The sequence below is a fragment of the Ylistrum balloti genome, unplaced genomic scaffold (assembly GCF_031769215.1).
Source record: "Ylistrum balloti isolate Yb309-2 unplaced genomic scaffold, AGI_CSIRO_Ybal_v1 Utg369626, whole genome shotgun sequence".
Taxonomy (NCBI): Eukaryota; Metazoa; Mollusca; class Bivalvia; order Pectinida; family Pectinidae; genus Ylistrum; species Ylistrum balloti.
In genome coordinates this window covers 875001-887084 of record NW_026781894.1, presented here as the reverse complement: position 1 = coordinate 887084, position 12084 = coordinate 875001, and the positions used below count along the sequence as shown (strand labels likewise).

Sequence of the window (12084 nt, the reverse complement as noted above, 5' to 3'; positions counted from 1 at the left end):
TTCCTCTTCCAAAGTCATGTGTTATATGTTTATCTGTAAACATCTCCCCGTGTGTTTTAATTCCGTATGAATTGCACTTTCCCCGTCACCAATATCTTTTAATAATATCTGCAATATTTGACTTCTATCACTTAATAGTGTGTTATATATATATATACATATATATATAATTTTTTTAAAATCACGACATTTGTACTCTTTCTAGAATTATGACGCCACTTGTAAAAAATTATTGTTATATCATTATTATCATTTCAAACACAACTTAGACATGCTATTTCAAACTAAAATGGACGTATCGTCTTTTGTGATATATGTAAACACACATTATAGAACTTTTACAACTGTGTAATTTCTTGGAAAGCCTGTTACATTATCCTATATATCATAAGTAGGAGCTATCTTATCAGCACTCGGCACGTGGGTTATGCTTCAAGGAGCAAAACTATCTCGCTCATACAAATAAAACTATGTTATCATTTTATAGTCCACACGTTCGTCCGACTTTTCACAATGAGGACGCTTTATTCCTATTCTTTGTCTTTCTTGATTTTACAACTTACCTCCGGTATTCCTGTGTCACAGTTTTATCCTTATGGAGAGACTGTTCATGACCATAGTTTCCCCAAGAATGACGATGGAAGTTCGCCTAGGGTCAATATTAGTACTCTCTTCCCTTTCTTCAACAGTCAGCACGACTCACTATATGTAAGTATGTATGAATGTTGTCGATGGTCTGAACGATATCAAACACTACTTCTTTTGTCTTAAGCACTTAAAGTAGGATAGGTATAGCTGATATACAAACGTCTAGGCCAGGTATCTCTCTAGGATGTAAGTGTGGTCAATACTCACGGCACTCTTCCATATAATTTTTTGTCAATTGTATGAAGTAACTCGTGATCCCTAATAATATCAAGGTGAAAAACATGAAAAATATCAGTCATACTAACATGCATCAAAAACGTCCAAAACCAACAAGAAAATATACTAACATGTGGACAGAGCCATAATCCAAACTCAAAGTGCATAAGATTAGGCCAATAAAATCAAGAGACACCTGAAAAAATGCAACGATAATAAGACATAGTGTAAACAATTTTTGCTTCATTAAAGGCACCTGCCATGTAAATCTTGGCCAATCCAATCAAGTTATGTCACAGAGGAAAGTGATGTACAGAACCAACGGGAAAACTAACGAAAATAAACAACGTCTAGATTCATATTGCACAAAGAAATTGAATATTTCTCATTGAGATCACTATGACGACCGGAAACCTTCCTCCTAACTTTCATCAGCCTTCATCAATCGGAACTTATTTTATGAGTTTGCCATCAGTTGACGACTTTTTTCAACTTCATATCACACAAGAAAATATTATATTTTCAATTGAGATTGCCAAGGAGTGCTTTATGGCCAGTATGATCCACCTAAGCAGAATTTAAAACGTTAGAAAAAGTATACATAATCGCCAATCAATTGTCTATCCATTTCGTGTTTCAGCTATGTAAAGGTATTTCTAATTAAAATATTGCATGATAAAGGTATTGGTCTTATATGTATTAGTCAAAAGAGTATATATTAAGTTTTATTTTTTACAGCGTTGGAACTTTAAAATGCGTGACAATATCAAAAAGTTTTGTTAATAATTCATATTTACTTGTCACAGTTTATTCGATTTTTTAAGACTTGCCTTGATGAATTTCGACAGCTGGCAGAATATCTTAAAACGTATGGAGTCGAATGATACAGGTTGATGAAGACAACATAATACATTTTATTCTAAAGAGCAATATGTTTTCGATTTTTTTTATGAAATTTGATTATTTCGATGTTCGTTATTATGCCTTATGGTTTCGTTGTTATAAAAATAGTTCTAATATGAGAATATGAGAATGAGACATTATTTCGATTGGATTAACAAAGATTTACATTACGGCTGTCGACGTTGAAGTAGAAGACGCTTACCTATACTGAACACATGGTTTTAATTGTCAAGGATCTTTGTGTAAATCTTAGCTTTAATTATATTTTCCCTATTAAGTTAGTGGAAGGTAGTCACATTTTGGTCCTTGTGAGGTTTATTAGGTTTTTTACGAATATATCGTCAATGTTCTGTTTTTATTGAAATATACAGTGACTCTGTTTCTAGCAATAGAAATATAGTTTTATACTTAATAGACAGCTGGTCAAAAATTACAGAAACGCTTTTTGTACTTTGAATCCTGCGTATGTTATCGACAAAGTGAACAAACGTAAGATAACACATAACACAATCTCTTTGAGATCGTAATGTACATGTTATATCTACTTTAAAATAGCATCTACTATCTGTATAGACATGCTATCAAATGCGGTAAAATAAAAAAATGTCTCCAGTATCGTGTAAATGCATGCGTAAGTAGTTAGGTTAGATAAGAATTATTTATAACTATAACTCCTGATAACTGTACAGGTATACATTAGAAGCTGCTACCTTGTACGTACATGTATATGTAATAGGTATTTTAAATAAAAGATCAAACTGTGTTTGAAGATAATTACAGGTAATGATCAAAAATAAATATGTTTATAGACCTAGTAACATATGCTACCTGACGAATAACACACTACAACCACGTGCTGAATCGCTGCCCATGTGAATATGATGAACTTAGGATATGAAGGCACATATTTTACACCTGACGGGGGATCACGAAGACAAAATCACAAAGCTTTTGATATGAAGTAATACTTGCTTAATGCTCGTTGATTTCCTTTGTTTTGTCAATCACTATCCTTCAGATATCTTATTTTCTTGATATATATTCATATTCATAAAATAAAGATCATTGCCATGTTCCAGCTTATATATATAAAAAAGAAAACATAGCAATTGAATGACATGTTCTTCTGGACAAAAAAAATAATAGGATATCTACGTAAGTAAACAAAATAACAATTCTATCTGAAGGTCAGATATCCCTCTGACGCCAATGTGAGTCATCATAAAGATGGTATGGGCACCATAGTTATTTCATAAAAACTGAATGCATAATTAACTTAAAGCTAAAACAAAAAAATTTGAAAAAAATCCGTCGACCATTTCGGAAGAACGTTCTGGGGATGATCAACAGACTCGAGTTTTTTTGTTTTTGTTTTGTTTTTTTGTTTTTGTTTTGTTTTTTGTTTTTTGTTTTGTTTTGTCAATGTATTTCAATGTCTTGCAATGAAGAAAGGGTGATGTTAAACTGAGCAACGAAATCAGCGTAAGTACCGAAATGACATATTAGCAACCATACATTTGAGATGAAGTAAAACCTCACCAATCGCCGTAATCTGTCCACGCATTACAGCGATACTCACTGTTGATGAAGTACGTATCTCGTGTATAACAAAACTGTTTTGACGTTTTTATCTGAAATTGTTTAACTTTCAATTTATAAAATAACCAAACTTCCTGAAATAATACGAAATCAATACTCCCTCAAAAAAAGTATTACAACACACGTATTCGCGTACGTAAATAGGTTTAGGAGAACTCTGTTAGGGCCCTAAAAAGATGCTCATTTGACATGTTTTGTGCAAATGAATCGTAAGTTCAGAATCCCTTGAATAATTTCGCAGATATTCAGAAATGTTTTACCTTAAAAATGTTTATTTTAGGTTAATACAAATGGCGCCATATCTTTTCAAAAAACGCTGAGACAATACACGCCGGATCCGTTCCCACTACATGATAATCGCAGCATTGTGTCACCTTTTTGGGCCGACGTAGACATACGTAATGGTGGTACTGTGTGGTATCGCGAGACCACAGCTGCAGACATTCTACAGCGGGCCACGGACGAAATTCGTCTCTATGATCCCGACCAGCTTCACTTCCATGCCAGTTGGGTGTTCATAGCTACATGGGACGATGTAGCGTTTTATGGGGCTTCCTCCATAGGTGTCGAAAAGGTCTATAGATTTAAAGGGATCCTCACTAGAAATGTTATTTCACACACGATACATAAAATAAAGTTGAGTTAAATGAAAAATTCAGTAAATCTTTTATTAATCATATGGTGTTGCTCATATATTGCGTTTGTCATACTATTTTTCTCAGATATATTATCAAAATATGATGTGGCAATTGATACATCCGATGGATGTATCTTTCTTTTGTGTTGAGAAATGGCCATATTTGATTGCGTCACACATACAGTCAAAGATCGCTCGAAATATATACTGCTGCAAACTCTGCATTGATTTTCTTCTTGTTTATTTTATCATTTGAAAGTTTTTGTGTTTTATTTACTTTTGATATTTGTTTCCTCTGTTGGGTTATTTAGAAGTTTGAATGTGGCAATACTTCATTTTCACAGAGGAACACTTTCCAGGCTGTTCTAATAACCAATGGTCGTCACTCATTCACTGTTTTCAACTATGCAAATATAACCTGGACCACGGGGACTGCCAGTCGTGGTAACAATGACACGGGACTCGGAGGGATTCCAGCCCAGGTAATTCACTGTTTGTTAGTCTAGACGAGGAAGTGGTTATTACGTTATAACGAAGGTAGTGACAATCTGGACCATTCTACTGTCATTCGGTGAAAAGTATGCTATTGAAAATAGGTTATATGTGGACCAATGAAGGGTAAGTTATCACAATTCACATCGTTTGTCATTTCACAATTGTTATATAATGATGATGATGATGATGATGATGATGATGATGATGATGATGATTGTTTAATATAGGTTTGTGCAGAAATGATAATCGGTAATGTTACAGGTTGGTTTTAACGGAGGAGATGGTGTTAATTTCTACGCATTAAACGAATCCCGAACGCCTGCTATTATTAATGTAGCCCACCTTTCTAATGTGGAGTTGGATGGTAAATTCGTATTCAGGATTGACACAGCTAAGATAGAGGAGGGTGGCTGTAATACAGGAGGTACGAAGGACACTGATTTTAACTCTTAAGAATGACTTTCACAAATGGATACTGACTAAAATATAGCTTTAACGTTTAGGTGATGCCATCTATCCTACCTAGTTTTATTTACTGCATTTGAAGAATAAAGACACCATTAATATGGGAAAAAATAATTTAACTCTAAGATATGACATTTGCTGAACTGTTCTAATGAATGGATGCTTTAGTGTTCGGTAACGTGTCCTTTTGATTAACAATACTATAACTGTGGGAATTATCAAATAATACAAATACTGATAATAGCACTTAATAGCTGTATATATACGGACGAGTCAAACACTAGTCATTAAACAGAATTGAGACATGACAGTAATTTCAGGAACGTTCGTTGTGTATCCCTTCTACGTCACCATGTATGGGGGCCAGGAGATCACGGTATCGGGTCCCTGTTTTACCGTTAATGACACGGTGTGGATTACCTTCCCGAACAGCGACAGACAAATATGCGTGAGGAAGTCAGATTTCAGTGTCAGGTGCCTCACACCGACGTTTTATGTCACCGGTGTCATAAACATTGACATTCATATCATTACTGCAGACGGACAAGATTCTTATTATATGGGATTCTGCACAGTCGGTGAGTACAAGACTTTTAGAATAGCTTCATTTGCTACGTTTTTTTACATTTCTTTGTGCGATATGAAGAAGGATGTGTTTAATGCTCGTCAGGTTTCTTATTGGTTCCGCTGTTGAACATATTGTTCTTCTTTGGAAACGTGACATTATTACTAGGATTGGCCAAGGTGGTGGATGTCGTCAATGAAGCAGGAGACGCTTACACTTCCGAAACATCTCGTCCTATTATCCTTCTACTTTTACAAGAGTCAAGGTGTAGATCTTTGTTAATATTTTCCCCAGTTTTAATCAATTTGAGTTTTGATTATGATTCTGTTCACATGTCGGTATTTTCTTGTAATATCTGTATCCCTTAAAAGTTTGTGGTGTGGAGAGACTGTTTTGTAAACATGCGCACGTTTGATCACTTTGATAAAGATTAAAAGGACTCCGTTGCAATATTTTTTTATATCTGAACACAGAAGCAGTAGTTGTATCAATTTGATAAATTCGTGATTTTCGTTTGCTACGATTCATTGTAAGGGTGCACGAGGAAATGTGTATCGAAGGATGAACCGATGTATCTAAAAATGAATATCTGTTACTATCTGGAAAAAAATCTTTCTCTCCATTTACAAGTTTCAGAAGTTTACAATGTATCAATATTGTTTCCACTTTGTTTTATTCTGACTTCATTGTTATATTAAACTGATACTGACTACATGGTTAGACTAACTACATGGTTATACTAGCTACATGGTTATACTGACTACACTACATGGGCCCGTATTCACAAAACCGTACTCAAAATTCAGGTTTTGTGCTCACCTAAGCTTGCTATCTAACAAGATAATTACCTCGATAAGCTGTTGATGAAAATATACCTAATGTCCCCTCCCTACGTCTTCGGTAACATCAATAAAACTGTTATACTGACTCATTTTTACTAGGACTAGTTATTGTTATGATGACACCATTGTTGTTATTACTCCATTATATAGTGAACCCATTGCTGAGCGAACCTGGTTTGGTTCGAGTCTTGGTTGGTGAGTGGATACGGGGGGAAACGGTGACTGTACAATGGAGTCCCGATAGCTTATCTTTTACGGAAAGTCAAGCGGATATAGACGTCTACACAATTGAAGTATGATCCATGTTTCTTTCGAAAACATATCGTTGTTCTTGATATCTTCACTCAATCAATGACATTACGCTCATCTAAGTTTGATTATTGTAAGTCAAGAAGAAAGCAAGATTACATTTTGATCATAAGGAATAAAAAATCTTAACTTCAATGATGGTAATGATAGCAGCTGAGGAGACGCTTTAACAAAGCAAAAAGAAATCTTAAAACTACACGCAAACAGAAAAACATGTTGTTGTTTTAATACCGTCCTCAGTTCATATACCAGATGTTAAATTAATGTTTGTGTTTTGAAAGCCAAACGATGCTGGCCAGCCACGATTTATCCTTGAGAAAACATTGGCTCGCTCTGTGTCAATTAGCCAGTCATCCGCTTCGTTTTTACTCAATGTTGAAACAAATGTGGTAATTCTCAAAATGACAGAACATGGAAGAAATGTGACGTAAGTAGCTATCAGCGTCAATTATTACCCTTGATTTGCTAGTAACATAAAAAAAATCAAATATCTTGTTATTTTGATAACCATCAGTCCATAAAAAGGACATGTATTTCAAAATTTACATTGTTGGACATTTGATTTAGGCCTGATTATTTTTTTCCTTTTGTTGTTTAACATCATATTTAAGATTAACTAAGATCATCGATTTTATCACTTCTCTACTGACACAAGAAATTTTATATCATCACACATTACATTTCTTTCCTCGCTCTTTAAACTCGTAAACTATTTGATATTGCTTTTGGTGTATATTGAGTTTTGACATTCAGCTAGAAATCTTTATTCTGCATATCTTATGCCTAGTGTACAAAGTATTAATTGAGGACACTTCAAGGAATCGCATGGGGTTTCACATTACTTACCAGGTAGGAAAGAGAAACATCAAAGTCATATTGTTGTCATACCCAGGTTACGTCACAGCGCATGGTCAGACGCTTTTGTTGTCAAACCCAACCTTAATACAAAGAAGGGACAGCAAGAAGCAATTGACACATGTGAGGGCCAATTGAAATACGATCGCAAGTTACCTCCCTTGACAGACCTTGATATCCAAACATGTCCATGTAGGGCGGAGCAAATTGAGATAGACCTTGCAAGATTTCGTCCGGACCCACTTTGTGAAGATAAGTCTCTTGATCTGTTAAATTTCCGAACCTCCCGGAACTGCCAGCAAGCTGAGGCCCAACAGTGTTATAGACTCAACAATCCAGGGTAGATAATTTGCGATTCTTTTCAAATGAACATTAATAGAATAAATTGATAAAGCCATAAAATTTTTATCGTTGAAAAGTCGGGTGCATGAAAAGAGCGCCACATCCTGAGAAAAATGATAATTCGATTTATCTATATATTACGATACTGGCAACTGAAAATAAGCTGAAAAATTCAAGTCAAACGTGATTTTTTTTTATAAAAACGTACGTATAATTCTTTGAAGAAGACCATGAAATACAATCTATATTCAAAATGTTGAATCGCCAATGTTTCCCGATATTTAACAACTGTTATTCTGTTGAAGGCCTAATGGTTCAGGTCGTCTGTGTTGCTACGACTACCTTGGTAACCTGATGGATGCCAAGACTCCCACTGGGGGAGGGACTGCTCATCGATTCCACTACTTAGGGGGACCTGGCAACGTACCTTACTTATCTACTTTGGTGTTCGATACGTCTCCTTACTTCTATTGTTGTAAATACATGCGGAACACTGCGGGAATAGATCCCTGTGCTCGTATACTCAAACGACGTCCACAGGGAGACTGTAGAAAATATCAACCAATTAGACCAGGTAGGTACTCTATGGAAGTCTGCAGTGTTACTGAAAAATATCAACCGATCAGAATAAATTATTATGATTAACAGCAACGTCCGCAAGGGGATTCATCAAGACGAGGCCAATAGAAATATCGTAACAACGACGTCAACGATTTGAAACAATGGAAAACATGCAAGAATGATTTCCAAAACATTTGGTGACAATGTATGGATAAAACGATTTTATCTTAAAGATCTGATTTTGAACCCCTTTTAACCTAGTTCCACGAAAACATGAAAAATCAGAAGTGATAGTTTTTAGTGAGGTTTATGTTCAATAAGACTACAGATGAAACACTTGCTGTGCTACTATGATCACTTTATCAACCGTTCATTTGTAAGATCGCTGTTTACTACTTAGCACGACTGAGTGGCGATCCTCACTTTACAACATTGGATGGTCTGTCATACACGTTCAATGGTGTTGGAGAATTCACACTACTGAAGAACATCAACGATACCTTCTTCGCTCAAGTCAGAATGGAACAGGTGGCTGGTCCTGATGGTAAACACGAATCATTGTAGTCTATTGTTCGAAATATATATAAATCTGTATTTTCGGATGTCTTGTAATATTTAAGCAGTTTAAACGCTCATAAGTTCTTTTTTCATGTTTCTATCTTAGGTGCTTTCATTCCAAATTCTGAAAACATTTTATGTGTGTACCATCAACAGGCACGTTACGTAAAGCGAGTGTGATAACCGCTTTCACAGCGAAACGACTCAACATTTCGGATACCGTTGAGGTTCGGTTGAACTCCATCAGGGTCGCAGATGTCCTAGTAAATGGTGAAATAGTTGATTTCACTCATTACCGCTCTCTTCATTTTATTGGTAACTATACATCACTGCTGCAATAATTGTCTCAATATATTAAAACGTTATAAATATATTTGTTAAAACAACAATATATAATATATCGGCAATATCAACAACAGTTATTGATAATATAACTTATCGTACTTGATTTTTTTTATCCCTGGCGCTGTTTAATTTCCAAACACAAAACTGTTTTCTACTGTTGTTATTTCAATTAGATGTACAAGCTCCATGTTTTTATTTTTTTTAATCTATTTATTTTTTGCTTGATTCTACGTCAAAAAAAGATATGGTGATAAAAAAATCTCTTACTTAGGCGTATCAACAACGATGACAGAACGCAATAGTACTGAAGGTTCATCAAAGCAGATCAACATCATATTTACTGAACCCAGTCTGGCGTTTCGTATCCTCGCCTATCCCTCCCTACTCAATGTCGCTGTCGTGTCGGGTTCGGACAGCCTGAGAGGTACGTATTGTATCCATGTTAAAGCACCCATCTACTTTTTGATGAAACACAGATTATATGGCCTTGTGGAGCTGTGATTTATATTGCGACGTCATAGCATCATGGCAACATATGCTTTGTAACGTCACCAAAGAGATACTGTAAACGCGCTTTAATTAGCGCAGTCCAATTTTCGCAATATTACTTGAAATACAATGTAATAATCTTAACTAAGGTTCCATGTACTTCAAAAAAAATCAAAGACCAAATCCAATTTTCAAACATTTAAAACAAAAGCGTGGGAATAAACTACTAAGATAACAAATTATATTAATTATTGACATATCTGACTTGGCAAGCAGTAGTTTACTAGCGATTACAAAAATTGACAGATATATGCATCCGCTACCGTCTGTAACTTGCTAAATAACTATGATGCCATCAACACACAAATAAAATAACCACAGCTAGCACTTATCTATACAACAAATAAAATATAAAGTCATTGACAAATAAAACAATTTAATATATACTTGTACATGGATAATGTATAATATCTTAATAATAATAATAATCTTAAATAAGATTACATAAAATGGATATCTTTTCGTACTCGTACGTGACCAGCTGTAAGTAATACTTATGATACTACCAAACTACCAACAAAAACGTGTATATAATGCAAAACCAATTGACGAACAGCATTTGTTATAATTACAAATGGCAGGAAATTCAAATCATTTAAAATGATCGAACTAACTTTAATTAATCATTTCTTTCGGTCGCCTCCTAGGTGTAATATTCAGGCCGCTGGTATTACTCTCAAGTCCTAGAAGGACGAAACAGCTGTATGATACATTTTGACTCATTGTTTGGCTGTATCTTTTCTAAATTTGTATTAACTGTGGCATAGGTGTTATATGAAATACCTGCTTCACTCTTTATAAAAATTGAAATTTAAAAACAAATATCACTTTTAAAAAACCGCACCACATGTACCGATGTTATAAATAATGACACTGCCACTGACACTGCCACTGCAGTTAGTGGAATTTTATTCCAGCTCAACACTTTTGTAAAAACACAATTAACCGCCGATATAAGATATAAGATATCTACGTTTACAGTATACATTGCCATTTCAGATTCTGTATCTGTGACGTTTGCAAAATCATTTAAGTTATATGATAAAAATAATATTTCTTTCTTCTACTTTTTTTAAGAACATTGTCAGGACTTTTTTTCGTTTAACCTCGCCAGAGACTCGGCAAAGCATCAAAAATGTATGAATTCGTTATTATAAATATGAACAGAGGATCCCTTCATTGACAGCTTACCAGAATGTACTTTTGTTTTTGTCCTTTAGCGATTATTAGCCACGATATCGCTGATTCGAATTTCCTAAAACAAAAAATAGAAAGCTTATCATGAATAAGCGTTAAATTTAAAGACTTAAAATTGGGAAATTCAACAATGATGAGAACAGATCATACTATTATTTTATCGGTTAAAATTAATAGTGGTAAATCAATCTTTAGTTACAACTAATGCACTATAAATATGTGACAAAGATGAAATCTTTATAATGATGGAGATTGATCACTGACCATACAATACTTTCATCATCAGAATGCCCAGGTTACTTCAGTAGTACACTTTGCAGCGAAGGTGGTTCGGAGAATCAAATAAAGAAAAACGAACCATGTTGCAGTTGTATGCACGAGAATCGACGGAATCGATTTCATTTGGTATAAATTTTACTGTTTTAGGAAATGTCACAGGGCTTCTGGGAAACTATAATGGTGATGCGGAGGATGATCTCACCGCAGAAGATGGCCATGTTCTTTCCCCGAACAGCACGGCGAGGGAGATACATCAGGGATTTGGATTAACATGTACGAGTATTTTCCTCATTCTAGGCTATTTCAGTGAGGACAAATGTGATTTTTGGTGTTCGTATCGTAGGATTGCAATACATTTTTCAAAGCTTCGCTCGCTGTGTAATGTTAAACATATTTAACATCCTGCATCCTATATCATTAGTCAGTTTCTATAACATGAATATGGGTTTCAAATAATGGTCCCATACCATTTGATCGAGGGACATTTGTTGAGTGAGATTATGTTTTGGTATACAAACCACTAAAATGCTGAACCCAGATGTATATGTAGTTTGCTTTCAGTAACTGGTTCTCCTTAAAAAGTGACATTTTAATTATGATATTATCAGTTTGCTTGAGTAAAAGTATAGATTCGGTTTTGGAAGGATTTAATTTGTTGTCATAATTATTGGCCACAAATAAGTCAAGTCATTTCTAGTCCTTCAATAGGACCATTATCA

At 34.8% G+C, this 12084-nt stretch overlaps 1 protein-coding gene across 1 annotated transcript in view; it reads left to right on the top strand.

The window, feature by feature from the left end:
* The first annotated feature begins 513 nt into the window (after positions 1-513).
* Positions 514-12084, top strand: part of LOC132551261 (protein mesh-like) — a 16146-nt gene continuing 4575 nt past the window's right edge. Inside the window, exons 1-13 of the mRNA XM_060215386.1 lie at positions 514-708; positions 3647-3940; positions 4348-4485; positions 4760-4922; positions 5284-5541; positions 6521-6663; positions 6961-7106; positions 7572-7874; positions 8182-8450; positions 8838-8981; positions 9152-9310; positions 9612-9764; positions 11513-11638. Coding sequence (XP_060071369.1) covers positions 514-708; positions 3647-3940; positions 4348-4485; positions 4760-4922; positions 5284-5541; positions 6521-6663; positions 6961-7106; positions 7572-7874; positions 8182-8450; positions 8838-8981; positions 9152-9310; positions 9612-9764; positions 11513-11638 — 2491 coding nt within the window. The remainder of the gene's footprint in view (positions 709-3646; positions 3941-4347; positions 4486-4759; positions 4923-5283; positions 5542-6520; positions 6664-6960; positions 7107-7571; positions 7875-8181; positions 8451-8837; positions 8982-9151; positions 9311-9611; positions 9765-11512; positions 11639-12084) is intronic.